This window comes from Thermobia domestica, chromosome 16 (genome assembly GCF_964235325.1).
Source record: "Thermobia domestica chromosome 16, izTheDome1.hap1.1, whole genome shotgun sequence".
Taxonomy (NCBI): domain Eukaryota; kingdom Metazoa; phylum Arthropoda; class Insecta; order Zygentoma; family Lepismatidae; genus Thermobia; species Thermobia domestica.
In genome coordinates this window covers 42,169,574-42,188,396 of record NC_137469.1, presented here as the reverse complement: position 1 = coordinate 42,188,396, position 18,823 = coordinate 42,169,574, and the positions used below count along the sequence as shown (strand labels likewise).

Here is an 18,823-nt window from a genome sequence, read left to right as displayed (position 1 = left end):
CCTCCGCTACAGTCATTGATGTCAGTTTCCATACCACGACAAGCGCAAAACTGCTCTACGAGTTATTTCCAGCAAGTTATTTGCAGAGAATCATTCATTTTGTATTTAATAATTAAAATAACTTGATATGTCAAAATTCCATATTTCTAAACGATATCTCAAATTTTGTTACGAAACAGCAGTATCCATGAGTTCGAATTTCCATACTTCGTGAATATCGAGTATGTTGTGACCTTTTTGAAGACCAAGGTGTAACTCTGCAGTGCAAAATGCTCCTGTGAGAGCACACTCAGCGTCACTATAAGTACAATGGTTAGTGTTTTGCTCCTCCATACATGTACGACGAAGACCGAAAAGTAAACGGCCTGCCGCAATGTACGGCAGAGTCGGAAAATGGAAGTCTTTTGGGGGCAATATGGTGAATTCACTACACCGTGAATACTTTCCACATCTGGAAAGTCCGGTCCTTCATATATCTTAGGTGAATTACCCGGCACAGGTTTACGCGCCATCACCCAGGGATAAAGTCCCGTGATATCTAAATATTTTATGACGTCATCATCCCTACAATTGACATAAGAACGAAATACTTCAGTGCGGCCACCGTTGTAACAATTCTTGGGAATAAGGAAATCAGGCAAATTAGTTCTACGTTCTTTAATAAATCTTTGTACTTCCTTATCCGCCTTTACCTTGTTAACCTAAGAACATTCCCATATTTCGTATAAGTTTATAACTATACTTTTCAGGTGCGTACCGCGCAGTATTGTTTTCTCATACCTTTTTTCCATCGTATTGCACGAGTCATGAGCGTCATGCAAAATGGCGTAGCGGTTAAAGGGGAAACATCTCTTGCAACTGTGAAAAACACCCATAGAAGTCGAAGGCAGCGTTGAGTCCTTCGTGCCATCCATCGACCTTGTACCTACCAATACACTTTTCCACACCTCTCTAGCATCATGAATCTCTATCGCTAATTGTTCTTCCATATATATAACCCATTGCATAGATTTAGTACTATACTTGGTCTTATGATGGAAACCAAGTCTTATGATGGATGGGACGGGAATTACAGGAATAGTATTTTCAAGTAAGTACAAGGTACGATATGTCCGCATTGCAAGACTTGTAATAGTGAATGAAGTAATGAAATATTGTAAACCATTCGTTTTGTTTTCGATAATGTGGCTAAATTTCATGATCGTTCTAAAAGAATTCTAAAATCGTTCTCACAATAAGAGAGCATTTCCTTTTCCAGGTTAAACGCCTCGAAACTTAGCGCACATTCTTTGTACCAGGCTTCCAATTGTTGTTTTTCCTCAGTTAAACGGGACTCACGGTCATAGAACACAAGCGCGGGATAGGGTGCAACATAATTTTGATTTTCTTCTGTATTAAACAAATATGGAAAATCTCCCTTCTTTAAATTTGACTAAGGCCTAAAGTTTTGAATAATTTGGATAATTCACACCAAGGAATAGAAAAGAATCTCTGAAAAAATACGATTGTCAATGTTAATATTAAAAATTTTCTGACCCTGGATAAGAATATTAGGAATTATATGCTGCTCTTCTATTAGATTTCTAAGACTGAAGAGACAATCGTAACGACTATTATTATGGGCGACGGCTACTATCCGCTAAAAGCAGGACGCTCTACTAACACATGGTTAATAAAAGCCGTCACCGTCTTAAAAGAAAAGGAACGATTTCCAACATTATCACCGCAGTTTTACAAGGCTCATCGAGGTCTTTACTTATACAGGGGTGACAGATGTGCTGAAAACACACCAGCACATGTTCACTTTCACCGCGCGCATTTGGTGCTTTAACCATAGTCTCTACGTCATAGGCGATGTACATAAAACTATTAGTATAAGCAGTTTTTATCTCCGAATAAAACATGTGTGTAACACATCAAACAAAAATGTTCACCACACACGTAATCAGATTTTCGACGCCTCTTATCAATAATGACACTACAATCAATGCAGACCTTAACATTATCACAAGGGCTCGGAACTTGAAGACCTAAAAATGCATAAAAAGGACCTATAAAACGACCTTAAAATATTTAAAAAAAACGACCTAAAAACTGAAAAATGACGTAAAAATAAGACCTAATTTAATCAGAATTACGTATTTCAGAAAATGAAATGAAAACGAAATACAAGCTTTTGATAGATTGACGGTCTGTCCTTCCATAAACTGAAGTGCAAACTAAAATAAGAAAACTTCCCCACCCTCACCCCACTCTTGCTGGAAGACATTTGTTACACCTCCTTATCTGACTTGATTGTTGCAGATTTGGTCTTATCAGTCCAGTCGTTGAGAAATGTCATATCTTTTGAATTTTGTTTACTAAAGGAAAGATGTTTCGGAGATGGTGATGATTCAAGTTAATGACCAGTAAATTTATTGTCGAAAAATGAAATACAAAAAAGACGTTAAAACCTATGAAAAGCTTTCAAAAATACCAATAAACAGAAAAACGCCGAAAAAGGCAAAAAGACAAATAAAATCCATCATTTTCTGGCCTAAAATAGCTCAAAACGAACATATAATATGTTAAGCCTCGTCTTGGGACACTCGTAAAAAAGAGGATTTTTTCCTCAACTTCCGGGTCCTAACTATCACATACAGATCTACCCGCTTTATTACGCTTCACATGATTCTCAAAACATAAACTCTCTATTGCATACATCACATTTAATTTTGTTATCAGTATATTCGCGTTCGTGCTTGCGTTCGCAAAGAGAAAATTGAGTTTCACACTTGTGTTTTTAAGACTGACCATTATTACAAACAATGATAACAATACTTCCTTTTACTGAGGAATCTTTTATATCGCAAATAGGTTCAAAATGGCCAACAGTATCACCTCTCTGATAGTAGATAAAGATCTTATTTTCTGCTGGCTCTCCTTGGTAACGAACTACATATTCCCGATTATTCTTTTCATGCTCCTCATAAATTACGATTTGATACTCCCCTTTCAAATAAGATTGGAAAGCAACATCTGTAAAATCACAGCCTCCCTTAGTTTCAACGTTGACTCCTGCCATCTCGGAGAGAATTTCTTCTTTAGAATCAATGTAAAAATGTATTTTCTTTTTAAGTTATATAAATCACATTTTGTGACGTGGAGCTTTACTTGCCACCAAACAATGGCAAGGGGGAAGGCAATGAATATTCGTAATTTATATGCGTATTAAACGCTTTTCCAAATAATCTAGATATTTTGAATATTTTTCAACAGCACTTGTTGCATTTCTTTTATCCGTACATGCTGTCGGCCACGTAGAACAGAAACAGTACTTCATGACCCAAAAGGAACTACTCATATGAATGTAATACACGTTCAATTGAGGTAAGGACCGTTCTAGCAGAGAAATCGCCTTTTTTCTCCATGGAATATACACAGGCTTGTTTGTACTGTTACTGCTATATATGTATAGCTCGATATTATCCGTGGGGCGCTCGTTGGATAACACATGTTCCAGCGCAAAATCCATTAAACTTTCAATATACGGCTCTGGATCTTCGATAGTCCTTTCTTCACTCACAGATCTGACGGCAATTTCATGGCCCTTAAGATGAAACTTACTGCTACCACTTGTATTACTACTACAACTAGTACCACTTGTACTATTACTATTATTGCTCCCATATCCTACCAATGTTAAAACAGGGGCGTACAACGGCCCAGGATGAGGATCAGATTGGTTCCCATAGCCATGACTATCCTGCACACAATGTTGAGAAGGGGCTTGTATACAGGATTTTGTCCCTGGACCTCTTGCGTAGGTCTAACCACAGGTTCGTCCTTATTTTCAATCAATCTCCTCGTTTTTCTCCTTCAACTAAATTTAGATTGCCAATCCCATCTAATTAATCTAAAAATGCTAAATCTTCATTAGCTAATTCATTTATATTATTACTCAAGTTATGGTTTTCTTGAGGGGTCACGACTATGAGTTTTCATATGGAATTAAGCATTGTTCCGAAACAAAACACGTCCCAAAATCGAAAAAGTATGACAGCTCCTTGTCCTTTATTCTGAGCATAAATACATAAGCTTTTTCTGAGCATGATCATAACTTTCGTATGTACGGCAAATTCCATGAACAAATAGAATTCAAATGTCAGCACTGGATACATAGTGCTGCAGAAGTAATATGTCATTACCTTCGAAAACACGAAGGGTGCGAAGCAGTGCGTCACACCTCTCCGATCACCGAAGTCCTAGCCTTTGCATCTCCATTATTAATTTCCAGAGACTGAAAACTCTCGGGCAATCGTTCAGGCCGCGCACCAGCTGTTGAAGATGAAGTTCATCCACAAGGTTCCGTTCTTCAGTTGGGCAGAAGAAATTCATCTTAACAGACAAACAAACAGTCAAATTCATCTTAGAAATAACTATTTTGAGTTATCAACTTATAATATATGACTAATAACAATAATAATGATGTAAGAAACGACAAAGAGCCTAATCATTATTTTCAAGCTTCACTAATAATATTTTTTTAAAAAAGATAGACTAATCAATTATTTTTAAGCTTCAGTTAAATATAGATCAGTTAAAAAGAAAGATCATTCACTTATTTTCAAGTGACTAGTTAAAATTGTGTAAAAAGAAAGATCAATCAATTATTTTCAAACTGCTGTTAAATATTGTGTAAAAAGAGAAAGTAATCAAATGAGTTTATGAAAAGTGAGTAACATTTTTAAAAAGTCCCTGCCTGTTCATTAATTCTGGATGAAAACAAACCACAGAAAATTAGAATATGTATGATTTCTTTTTTTAAAAAATTCAGTAAGTATAAAAAATATAAAATACACACCTCTTAATCTCTGGCTGTTCTCTGGTAAATATGTAAAAACAAGATGATAACGTGTCCACGTTGGTAGTCCAGCCGTTCAACAAACCGCATTATTGTTGTCTCTCCTTAAAAAGCACGATTTTTCTTGCATTCTTTTTCTGCTACTGTAGGTCCCACTTATGCTTCGTGAAGGATTAGCTCACTGTAATATAATAATAATAGGTCTCAATAAAAACCTTTTCTCATTAAAAATTCTCTATATATTTAAAACTAACAACTGCCTAAAAAGGCAATGGAAGTCCTATTTGATCATTTATGTGTGACGGCGTAAAAAGAAATGACATCTACACCGGATAAATATCTATTATATCACCTTGTAGCATGCATCTACGTCCTTTCATTTATGTAGGTAGCGACACCTGGTGTCAAATTTTTTAACTACTGTTCAGTTTACTGTTCGCTTTTATTCAGATCTAATATTTCCTCTACTGTTTCCATATTGAGGTGAGTAAACTCGTTTTGTGACATGTAAAATTATTCTATATTATATAAATGTATTGCAAATAAATTACCAATTTAAGAATTACTGTAAATAAATTAGCATTTTAAAACAATTATACGGATTTAATAATCAATGGGTATGCATGCCGTACCACCAGTTCCGGGGTCCCCTCTAATTGCATACAAAATCTAGTATATATTCAGTTTCAATGGTTGTGCTATAACAAAATTTTTATATACATCGAAACATAGTTTCTCTTTAGAATATAGAATAATTATGAGGGAACTAATTTTAATAAGGTTTTCCTACTTCACTTATAATATTGGACCCCTCCCAACAAAAAATTACTCCGTTTCTCTCGAAAGATTCAGGTGTACACAGCGATTACGGGAGCAATTGGCCCCCTCCCAACAAAATTATTTTATTCCGTTTCCTCTTAAAATATTCGGGAGTACACAGCGATTACGGGGAGGGGTGCCCTTCTCTCATCTTTTTATATATTTCGAAACATAGCTTCTCATTATGAAATTTCATTGAAAGCGATCCGTAAACGACAGTGTTTAATGTTAGTGTTTTCTGCGGCAAGACCTCGGACTAGCACTTACGGCAAAAGCACGTGTTCATCGTGTCTTCTCCGGTAAAAGAACTAAGTTCAAATCCCGGCGGAAACTTATACCGAAAAGTTCCTGGCGGGGCACGTTTGACGTTATAGCCCCCGGCAATAGAGCGTGTCATTTGCGCCTCTAGCGTTGGAAAACTCAAGTCCAAGCCTGGCAAAAGCGTTAATCTATCGCGTCCTTGCCGTAAAAGACCCACATTCATAACCGGAATCAAACCCGGGTTTAGCACCACAACCAATTCACGTCTTCAACGTTAAAAGAATCGAATTCAAATCGCAAATCAGACACCGTGCGGTAAGTCATATAGTTCAGACCTTTGGTGTGAAATGATCCGGGTTCAAAACCTTAAACAAAAAAATATGTGGATCGGTTCCCCGGACATGTTCCTATGTAAATATTAAACTCAAAATAAGTTTCTTACCAAGCTTTTTCACCTATTTCCTTTTTCTTAATTATATACTTAGTAACAATTGAAAATTGTCTGGTAAAAAAGAGTAGGTCTACGTCTCGTATATCCATGGTGTTGAACAATAAACTACAAATAATAATAATTCAACTCTTAGTTTCTGAATATACCATTCAGCTTACAAAACAAAAATACTAATTCAGACATAAAACATACATTTAAGAAAGTTCTATCAAATCTTTCAACAACAATCAACGAAGTCCGCAACCGTTACTTTTTCCAAACACTAACTTCTTCATAGAAAGTAAAATAAATATAACACGTATCTCAGCAACCTAGGTTTGCACCATACAGTGGTTTTTTCCCGGAGTTCTTTCATTTCCGCCCGCTTTCTTCAGTCCAATATTTCATTTATTTTTCAGACTAACTTAATATCAACTAATCTTATTATTATTTATTACATCGTAACAACTTTCTCTTAACGCCTTTTCATAGAAAGGAGGAAAATAAAATAAATATAGCAGTGTTCTCAACAAACTAGGTTCATACTAGACGTTAAGTGTATCCGTGGTTTTTCCCGGGGTACTCTCATTTTTCCAACATTCCCATTCTAACATTTTTGAAAAATTATAACTTATTACTGAGTAAATATCTGCTAAGCTACTCCTCAACAAGCTAGCTTTATACCATACGTTAACTGTGTCTGTGGTTTTTCCCGGGTACTCTCATTTTTCCAACATTCCCATCCCACCATTTCTTCATAGATTATAAGTTATTAGTGCGTACATATGTACTAAGCTATTTCCCAACAAGCTAAGTTTGTACTAAATAATTCGTTTGTACCCGTGGTTTTTCGCGGGGTTGTCCCATTTCCTTCCACATTAACATTCCACTTTTTTTCAAATATTATAACTTATTAATATGTACATATGCACCATGTTGCTTCTCAACAAACTAGCCTTGTACCATACAATGCGTTTGTCCCTGTGTTTTCCCGGGTTCTCTCATTTTTCCCACAATTCCATCCCACCATTTTTTCGAAGATTATAGCTTATTACTACCTACATATGCGGTAAGCTGCTTCTCAACAAACTAGGTTTATAGTATACAATAAGTTTGTCCCCTAGGTTTTCCCGGTATTCTCCCGTTTCCTTCCACATACCCATTTTACCATTTTTTCAAAAATTATAACTTATTTTTGCAACATAAATATACGTTAGGTTGGTTCTCAACAATCAATGTTTATAGTAGACAAATCTTTCTCCCCTTGGTTTTATCGGTATTCTCCAATTTCTTTCCACATTATCATTTTACTATTTTTCAATAATTATAACTTATTACAGCATAAATGTGTGCTAAGTTGGTTCTCAACAAGCTAGGTTTATACTATACAATAACTGTGTCCGTGGGTTTTCCCGATGTTCTCCCATTTCCTTCCACATTCTCATTTTACTATATATTTTTAAAATTATAACTTACTACTGCAAACATATGCGGTAAACTATTTCTCAACAAGCTGTGTTTATATCATACAATAACTTTGTCCCCTAGGTTTTCCTGCTGTTCTCCCGTTTCCTTCCACACTATCACTTTACTACTTCATTTATTTCTCAAAGATACTACGTTATTACAGCATAAATATACGTTAGGTTACTTCTCAAGAAGGTAGGTTTATACCATACAATAACTTGCCCCTAGATTTCCCGGTGTTCTTCCTCTATTCTCATTTTACTATTTTTTCAAACACTCTACACTCCCTCTTAACCCCTTTTCATACAAAAAAGACAAAGTAAAATAACAAAGTACAAAAAGATAACAACTTACATGTATCTTCTGAGGTGTAGAAAAAACACGAGTTCAATCACGTAATCAGCAAAAACCAAACAGCATGGCAGTCTAAAATGCACATTGATATCACAATATAAGGAAAAATGGAAGGAAATCAAGGTTATGTAACTTTTTGTTTGGAACATGGGAGATCATGCATCCAGTATTAACTAGAACTTTCTCTCTAAAAATTCATAGACGATTTCATACAAAATGAGACTTTTCAAATATTACACATTTTTAGTGTAAATGTGAGATTACATTTTCATCTTGTCTGGAAAAAATTTCAAACTTACGTCTACATTTTAATCTGCATTATTGCAGACGTTTTTCATAAATTGGAATTGCGATAACATTTTATTCTAATGCATAGCCATTAATTTGTGTTGATTACAAAGGGTGATACTATAATTTTGTTAATGCATTTACAAGTACTGTGTTCTCAGAAGCATTTTTCAATCAAGAGGAAAGTTGGTCACAACCGGGAGAATTATGTCACCCAGGTCAGTCACACCGTCGATTCATAGTTGCAAAAGGAGAGAGAGAGGGAGTAAAATGTTTTCGTAAGGCTGAATAAAATACAAGAGGCCAGCGCCAGCAGAGGGAAGCTTCATACGCATTTCCTGCAACGGACAGTAGAGGCCATCGACAGGGGAGGGCTAACGTTGGGATACTAACGTTAGAGATAGAGACACTTTCACCAACAGTTTTCCTGTTAGCTTTTAGTTAGAAGTAAGCAGCCAAGCAGCGCGGAGGTCTATACATGAGTTTCAGAATATGCTTATACATACGAAGTAATGAATAAATAAATGAAGAATAAAGAAATGTTTCTTCCTGTCTTCGGTTCACTTCCTCCACTCCACCTCACAAAGTTCGCGATATCTTTTCACACAGAAAATCCAGAATATATTTCCGTCCGTATCATGTATTCATGCTCCTCCGTGGGTAATCCGTTAGCGTGTACGCCTTTGTCCTGGAAGTTCCGGGTCAAATTACTATTGTTAATATACTCCTCTACCATTTCACAAGTTCACACATTTTAAACAATGAGTATGTTATACGTACGATACGTCAAAATACAAGTTGCAAAAGTAAATGAACCAATAAAATAAATATTCAATCTCCTCCATAGTTAAGCACTTACTGTTCAATCCTTTGGCGTGGGATTGCCGGGTTCGATTCCCATTGTCAATATGGTCCTCTACAAGCTCTTTAACAACTAGAGTTTTATACAGTACATAAAATCGAGCCTGGAAACTCTTTTTATTCGTACGAAACATACTTTCTATATGACTTTTCCATAGGTAAGGAGATGGCAAAAGACACATAGTGTTCAAATCGAAAAAAAGCTTTCCAAACCAGGGTTCTTCTGGGATCCATTTTGAGGGTCCAGGGGCACTCTTCAGGCCCTATAGGAAGTCCCTACACAGGGGCACTCTTCAGGTGTCATTTTTTACATAGGGAACCATAAGAGGTCCTGGGGACCCAGGGGTCATATTTTTAACAACGAGGGGGTCATTTTGAGTAACCAGGGACACTTTTCAGGGGTTATAGGAGGTTCCTACACAGGGACACTCTTTAGGAACCCATCTCAAGCCATGGACCACGCTCTTTCTGTCACAGCAAAGGTCATTCACATCCCAAATGCTATTCACATTTTAGAAATCGTCAACTGCTTTCAACCATGTACCACTTAACACAACAACACTTTTTATAGATTGTAAAACATGATAAAACCCATTAGAACTAACAGTTTCTGCAATTGTCGGCCTCTTTTTCCACCTTTCTACATCTATCTACTTTACCTTACCTATATTAATATCATTTAAATAAATCTTGTAGATTTAGTTCTATATTATACAGGAATCTACAATTAAGCACAAGCACACTGAAGCTTTGCATACAGCGAGCAAACATCTGTAAAACTGTGCATGGCCAGTAAACACATCGTGAATATACTCCTAGTAACATCATGGTGGTCCATGATTGCTTATTGAATTTCAGTGATGTTGAAGTGATATAGGAAAATTAAGAGGCCCTGGAAGCAACTATAATATCCATTAAATAATTACTAAGTTTCCTTAAAATCTAAGTATCTCTTTTGCGAAAACAATACATAACACGATTAAAAAGAACAGGAATCCCTGTTCTATGTAAATGAAAGATAAAAAATATGTTATAAAGTGCTGAAGGATCATTAGGCAGAATAGGAAGGAATCTCATTTCAACTCATTCAATCAGTTTGTTGATATGTCCTTATGGCACTAATTTGGGAAGGCTATGATTAACTTAAACTACTATATTTTGTGCCATAAAGACACACAAGCCTTGTAACTGCCAGTTGGATATAGTAAATGAAGAAAAATGGAACTTAAATCAATCGTCTACATCAATACTTGTTTAAATGCTTTTTCTTTCCATAATATTGCATGTATTATGTCTTGTGAAGAGGTGTTATGTATAATGTACGCAAGGGATACATTTATCTCTATTCTCACTCTGATCTGCTATTGAAGAGTAGAATGGCTTCCTTTCTTCTTCTGAAACAGGCAACGGTTCGTATGTAGATCTTAAAGGGTTTGTTTTGTAGTGATATGAAGTTCACTGTAGTCATTACTTTCTACTTTAACTTGGAGATTAGCTAACAGATATTTAAGAGAACGACTCTCTTAAGATTTGGTAGGATTCAGAGTTAGCTTAGCATATTCGTTCTTTCGCTCCGAAAGCAAAAGGTTTTAGCCTACTAATAACTGACTTCACTACTAGAGACCAGTATTTTGAGTTTGGGAAACCAGTTTTATATTCACATGATCGGACATAAATGACATAATCCACATTTGTAGACAACGCCGTACGACTTCTGCTGTTTCCTGGTTGCACAAACAAAAATCAAGACAATTTGGCTTAAATAACCAAAGTAAATAAACATAAAGATTTTTGTTTACGATTTTGAAGATTACAAAACATTAATTGTTATTTTTTGAGGATGGTTCCTCTAGACAGTTAGCCGAAATATACTTCATCCTAAATGCAATGATTCGCATGTAATTTCGTTGTAGAGAAAGATTCAAGCGAACACAATAATGAACTATTACTCCGACATGATATGTTAGCCCCATCTTACTACTTTCACTTCATAAACGTGTCCACACTTGCTCTGTGGTTAACAATCATCAAGTCGATGTAGCACAACATTCTGAGTACATTATATCACTACGAAACCTGGTCTGTTTAAAAACATTAAAAAAAGAGTAACTTCGTCAAGGCTTACCTTCATTCCTCTGATCTTCTCTTGCCAGATTTTCTTTTCTTTTCTCGATCATGTACTCAAACCGCTTTTTCTCTTCAGCAAGCAGTTTCTCTTTTTTCTCTATCATTTGTCTTTGACTTTCAACTTTTTGATCCCAGCGATTTCGAATCTAAAAAAAAATTAAGTCTCTATGTTATGATTAGTCTCTAAGTTTGGATACAGTGCAATTTCAAGTTTAGAGGAATAGTCTTCGCAGCAATTTATGAGCTATCAGGCTGTTCCTGTTAACATTTATGTTACACTAAAATTGACAAATTACCTGTTGAATTTGCATTAACAATTAATTCTAGTTTTGTTAAAGACTTTCCTGAAAAATGTAACAGAATAGCCGGAAAATTACTTAATGCTAGACTTAATACTAGAGCCAAAACAACAAGGAAAAAAGTACAGAAGAATCTACAAATAAAAAACGGAAGAATACAAGATGTCTCCCTTACACTGGCAACACTTCTGGAAAGCTTAGCAGACTTCGCCCAGTACAGCATCAAAACAATACATGAACCTCCAGCAAAAATAAAAACTTACTGCGACCAGCCAAAGACGATCTGGGTCTTCGAACAAATGGGGTTTACCGCATCCCTTGTGAATGTGATAAGGCATATATTGGACAAACATGAAGAACCATTGAAGCTAGATGCAAAGAACACAACAGTTATGGGCAATCAGGGCAAGAGTGAACACTTTATGTAAACCAAAGAATTGAGGCGCAATGGTAACAGCGAAAGACGCAATTTGTCTTTGATGTGAAGGCCTGTTGTCTCTAGTAACATATACAGTTTAATTATGACAAAGCAAGCAGAGGATACAGAGAAATAACATAGCTCTGACGAAGGAACAATTTTCTACTCTTGCCCTATGTGGTGGGGTAAGAGTAAACAACGGTTGGAGCAACAGTGTACAGTCGAATGAAAACATAGAAGCATAAACATAAACGGCAAGAAACACGTTGAATCATAGATGTATATGTACTGCTTACATGGAACTAAAGAAAGTTTTAAAATGCCAAATAGATTAGTGTCAAATGGAACTGCAAACAAAAGTTACAGTACTATAACATACATTTTATAATTACAAAATATGAAAATAGGAGAAATCAGTTCGTCAACATCCGTCACGAAGCACAAAAATGTTAAGTGCGGTGCTACATACGTACACAGTGGTCACACACAGAGACTTCCTTTGATCAAAATTGGAATATTGTTCGTGAGACCATTCGTTGCATATGATACAGGAAACTTACATTTCATCGTTTGGGATATCTGAAACACAATTACCCACACAATTGACAGGGCGTATCCATGTCGTCCGGTACAGCTATATTTGACTGATGAATGATGCTCTGTTGTTGGGTGGATGACTTTGTTGCGAATTGCTTTTTGGCTGTCACTAGCTTATTGTGTTCCCGCGCAACATTGCCTGTTCACATTCCTGTGCGACATGGCATGTGCTCAACAACTCAGGCTGTGAAATTCTAAACGATAATGCAAACGTTTTGTTAGTAGTCTATTGCCGCCAACTTTTGTCTTGCCTCTGCAAATGTCCTTTACTCAATGTCACATGTTGGCCTATATTTTCTTTATCCAACTATACCACAAGGGGCAACAGTGAACGCTCACACTTGCCCCGCCTCAGGCATCTTCTACTCATTGTCTGTCATCTCAAGTCTGAACACTTTTTTTCTTGCGCACTACTGATAAGAACTGTGAACCGATACAGCTTTTCCACAAAATATTTCGAGTCCTGTGCCTTCAACTGAAACTACATTACATACTGTGACACGTATCTACAAATCTTTTACTTCTTTCCTTCTCCCGTACCAGTTTTCAACATTCACTTATTTGCCGACGTTGCCACTCTTCCGTAAATAGTGTTTTCACTCTTGTCCCGGCGTTCACTCTTGCCCTGGTTACCCATATATCAGATTAAACCAATCAGAGAGATCTGGGCACGCCGAGCATAACATTAATCAGAAACATAATATTTTATTCACAGATACTAAAATAATAACAAAATGCTCAAGAGTTTGGGATAGAAGAATAAAAGAAGCTGTTGCACTCACGCAAGAAAAAACGAATCTTAAGAGAGGCACATGATTCCGAATCAAACATGGACATCAATCATATACCGCCATTTTAAGCACCAATCAGAAGCCGCCATTTCAACCACCAATCAGAAGAGTCCAATCACACACACATGAAGTGTATATTTCACGCACTCAATTGCCCCACCATATTTGCCTGAACATGAAGACAATGTTAGCCCTCGAAACGTTGCAAGATACAATACTGTAGTCTTCACTTGGCTGCTAACCCGAGAGGACCTGTTTGTAATACTAGACTATTTCAAATATAGTAAACTTCAACGTTTTATATGACAACAAATAATACTTACAGATACGGATCGCTCAAATTCTTTTTGCATTCGGTCCATTTCCAATTTCCTTTTCACCTCAAAATCTTTCTTTAGCAGTTGCTTGATGGCTTCTGCCCTCCTATGACGCTCTATTTCAATGGCATTCATCTGACGCTTTTTAACTTCAGCTGCTCTTTGTTGTCTTGCCTTTTTAAGAACTGGATCACCAGATATGGCCCGATTTCTTTTCCTCTCAGCCTCTAGAGCTTTTTGACAAGTTTTCTTCCAACTAGGAAAACAATCAAGATTAGTAGGTCATCACGAAAGGTTTCCTTAGAATTTATATAGCTTACAAAATAATATACATATATATACATTAAAACTAACTCTATGGCCTATGGAACCAGGAGGTTCAATGCCGCGTTCACAAAAGATCTTCACTGACTTCTATCCTTAGCCAACTGGATCCAGTTTCCACTATGTATTCCTATTTCTGCGAGATCCATCTTAATATTGTCCTCCCATCTGCGCCTAGGTCTTCCTAATGGTCGTTTTCCGATTGGTCTTCCAGTTAAGACTTGAAAGCGTTTCTATTTTCATCCATCCTACCTGCCCACCTAAGCCTCCTAGACTTGATGACCCTAACAATGTTTGGTAAACCGTATAAATTATGTAGTTCCTCGTTATGAAGTTTCCGTCATTTCCCATTCCCGTTCCTCTTGGGTCCAAATATTCGTCTTAGGATCTTGTTCTAAAATACTTTCAGTCTATGCTCTTCCCTCAGAGTAAGCGACCATATTTCGCAACCATACAGAGCAACAGGCATGATTATCGTTTTATATATTTTAAGCTTCAAATTCCTCGACAGAATTAAAATGTCTATGCATGTTTCTTGTTAGTTTTCAACAATATGATTTGAGTAAATCTGTGGTTGTTCAATTGCAATGGTAACTTATAGGCCTGAGACACAATTTTAAATTCATGTCAAGTCATACATATTTAATACAATAAAATATTGCGAGTTTTTACTATGTATGTTATTTCATATGTATTATTTAATTTACAATTTATCATCCTTTTTGTACAGAGGAAACAGCGTAGGACATTACAGTAAAAATATCATTTCCTTATACAAGAGTATGCAAATATAACCAGGGGCGGATCCAGAACCGACTTCTGGGGGGCGATGAGTTGTCATACTGCTACTTAGAGCTACTTTTAACAGCTTCAAACTCTGGGATGGGTTTTATTTATACGTATAAAATAAGAAAGTTTCCTCTTCTGGGGGGGGGGGGGAATGCGATAAAATAAGAAAGTTTCCTCCTGGATCCGCCACTGAATATAACAGAATTATGACCTCCTCAGAACTAGTCTCATCTTGTCAGTGGTAACTTAAAGATATAGATATTTCAAATCTAAAGTTAGATACTTTCCACCTATACAAAGCCGTTTTGACGTATGATTAGCGTCATACTAAAGGCCTGACTACAGCAGGAAACATGTTAGTCGCACTCTTTAGTATGGCACTAAACACGCGTCAGAACGACTCTGCATAAGGCCATTTAAATATAAAGATATAGTTATTTTAAATTTAAAGATCTAGAAGATTTTTAAATTTAAAGATATTTTTATAAATTAGACTTGGTGATAATTTCTAATGTTGGATTGGCACTTGTACAAAACAGCAATTATGGTGGGTAGTTGTTAGATGTAGATAAACGGTTCCACCCTATTTTATCATATTTTTCATACCAATGCTGAAAAAAGCGTCTAAAAGGTTCTTGTAATTAATCTAACGAACAGCTACCGGGTGACGCTCAGAGCCGAGAGGTGATCATGATCAACATTAAAATCTGGTTGAGCAAACAAGGATAACATCAAATGCCTTTTCGTACTGGGATCCAGGCCCGTATCCAGGGGGGCTATTGGGGGCGGTCCCCCCTAAATTTTGGCTGGACTCCTAAAATTTTTACGCTAGGCTGGTAAGTGAACTATAATATGGTGATGAACTATAATATGGTGATTGGGCCCCACTAACTTCAGCCAGGCCCCCCTACATTTTTGGGATGGCTACAGGCCTGCTGGGACCCCAGCCCGGATTGATCCGAATTAGCACATTTTCGTCAGTGCGAAATCACTCGAGCTGAATCGTACCGATTCAGACCGATACGTACCGAGTCGAACCCTGTTTCGATCAGACACATATTTGTGTATGCTAATCCGTGCCGGAATTTTCACAGTAATGCCTTCAGTGAAACCGATAGCAAATGCCAACTTCATACTTTTTTTTTCCACTGGAACCGAAAATCTGAGTATGTGAATTATAATAATTGCCTTTCTTTAACAATTTAACATTAAAAAAATTATGCTTGAAATCTCGTATTTTAATTTTTTGATAGAGAGTTAACATATTAACAATTGTTACTTAATCAGAACATCCACCATACAGCCCTGATCTAGCGTTCAGTTATTATAATTTCTTCCCAGTCTTGAAAGAACATCTTGGCACAGATTCCAAACAAAGATGTCAAAACAGCGCTGCAACGCTGGCACAACAAACAGAAGTTTACATTTTACTAAAATGGCATCGACAACACATCTTTTGAGACGAGTATTTCAATCGTCTTGGCTATTATCTGAGAATGTGTGATGAAAACTAAAGTGTTTACTGTAGCCATGTGACATAAACCATGACCCCCTTGGTTTATGTACAACATAAAATATAATTATTGCCAAATATGCCTTGTAAACTTACTTTCGGAACGTTTCTTGTACAAATGGAAAATACTTAAAAAAAAAAAAAAAATATCAAAGCATTAAGAGAGTTTACCAAACATATAGGCCTACTTATTATTACGCAGGTATTATTACCGGTGTATTTCCAGTATGTTATCTTTTTGGAATATGGATCCTGACAGTGTCTAAAGTGAAAGTTATAGAATGTAGGAAAATTTCGAATGAGCTAGTCATAAGGAAACAAAGACTGTTTATGCAAGTCCATTTGTTTTACAGAGGTTATATTAGTATAAATTGTTCGAAAGGAAACACTAAAAGAATAGGCAATCAAACTACGACACTGTTATGCAATAATATAGGGCTTAAAATAAATTCGAAAATATGTGCATCCAATTAGGAAAACCGGATTACAAAATGAATTACTAATTTCAGTTGTTACAATTGTTTAATCGTGTTGACGTGGTTTAATTTTCAAAGATATTTTTCTTTGTATTCTATTATAAAAATCTTCATTTGCTGAATTAAACAATTTTAGCAAACATACGAGGGTCACTACGAAAGTTTTGAGATACGCATTGTTGTGGCACAGTATTTGAATTCCAACAATTGCGTTCGGTAGTGGTATCCAGAGCGAAGAAGCGAAGCAAGTTGCAACTCGCCTCGCTTATCGGCGTGGCCGTATCGCCTTCACTTGTTTGTTGATGTGAGCAGTATTCGGCTGTCTAGAATGAAGCTCGAAATTGAACATGTTCGGGCAATAATCCTTTACGATTTCAAAAGTGATTTGAACGAGACACAAAGCCTTGACCGTTTGCAGGTGGCATTTGGAGACCTTGCTCCTTTCCGTGCTACAATTTTTCGGTGGTTTGGTGAATTCAGAAGAGGCCGGACATCGCTTAAAGACGAAGAGAGAGCTGGACGTCCGGCAACAGCTGTGTCAGATGAAACATTGCCGTTGTGGAACAAATGATTCGAGAAAATCCTCGAACAACTTTCAAGAACATTGAATCTACAGTGAACATTGGATTGCCAGCAGTAACAAAAATTCTTCATGATCATCTTCGGCTCAGGAAGGTTTCATCTCGTTGGGTGCCTCACACTTTGACTGAACAGCAGAAGCACATGCATGTGGAATGGTGTGAAGAAATGCTTGCAAGATTTGATGGAGTCAATTCCCGACGCAATTTTGACATTGTTACTGGTGATGAGACTTGGATCTATCAATTTGACCCTGAAAATAAACGCTAGTCTACAGTTTGGATCTTTCCAGACGAAAATCCATCCACGAAAGTGAAGCGACCGCGAAGTGTGGGGAAGAAGATGGTCGCAACTTTCTTCTCCAAATCTGGTTATGTTGCAACTGTACCACTTGAAGAACAAAGGACTGTTACTGTTTAGTGGTACACCACCGTTTGCCCAACAAAAGTGTTCCAAAAGCTTCGGGAACGGCGTCCAAGAACTGGATTGCGTGGGATCCTGCTTCATCATGACAACGCGTCCGCACACACGGCCAACATCACAATTCAGTTTTTAGAATCTACGGAGGTCAAACTTATGACTCATCCGCCGTATAGCCCTTACCAGGCCTCATGTGATTTTTTTTCTGTTCCCCAGGATCAAAGATCGCATGCGTGGGAAGAGATTTTGCAGCCCTGAAGAAGCTGTAGTGGCTTACGAGAATGAACTTTCAACACTTGAAGAAAAAGACTGGCAACACTGCTTCCAAAAGTGGTTTTCGAGGATGCAAAAGTGTGTACAGTGTGGTGAATACTTTGAGAAAATGTAAGTGTTAAATTGATTTTAAGTATGTAAGTTATTTCACATCTCAAAACTTTCGTAGTGACCCTTGTATAACAGATGAACTTCATTTGAAGGGTTAGCTCGCATCGCTACACCTCTGTATTAGATTTTATTGATTATATGTCGAATACATAGTAAAAAAAAAAAAATGGCTGTGCCATTTAACACAATGGCTCTGTGGTTTCCCGAATTGTGTTAAATTTAGACACAAGTCTGATGTTGCTTGATATCCTTCGCAATTTGAAGTGAATGTTACAATGTTGTTGTTAAATTCATCATGTGTCACAGTTATCAAACGCTACTTTTACAAGAACATTTTCTTTCCTAATGAACGGACATGATTCTTATGAAGTATAATAAAATGTGGCATAAATTATTTATAAATGGTGAAGAGGAAAACGAAATACGGTCGGCGACGAAGAGAAACATAGTTCACCTAAGAAACATA

At 36.7% G+C, this 18,823-nt stretch overlaps 1 protein-coding gene across 1 annotated transcript in view; it reads right to left on the bottom strand.

Moving 5' to 3' along the window:
- Positions 1 to 18,823, bottom strand: part of LOC145673046 (uncharacterized) — a 106,654-nt gene that overhangs the window by 47,633 nt on the left and 40,198 nt on the right. Inside the window, exons 4-5 of the mRNA XM_081742383.1 lie at positions 13,879 to 14,128; positions 11,449 to 11,596 (exon numbers count right to left, since the gene is read on the bottom strand). Coding sequence (XP_081598509.1) covers positions 11,449 to 11,596; positions 13,879 to 14,128 — 398 coding nt within the window. The remainder of the gene's footprint in view (positions 1 to 11,448; positions 11,597 to 13,878; positions 14,129 to 18,823) is intronic.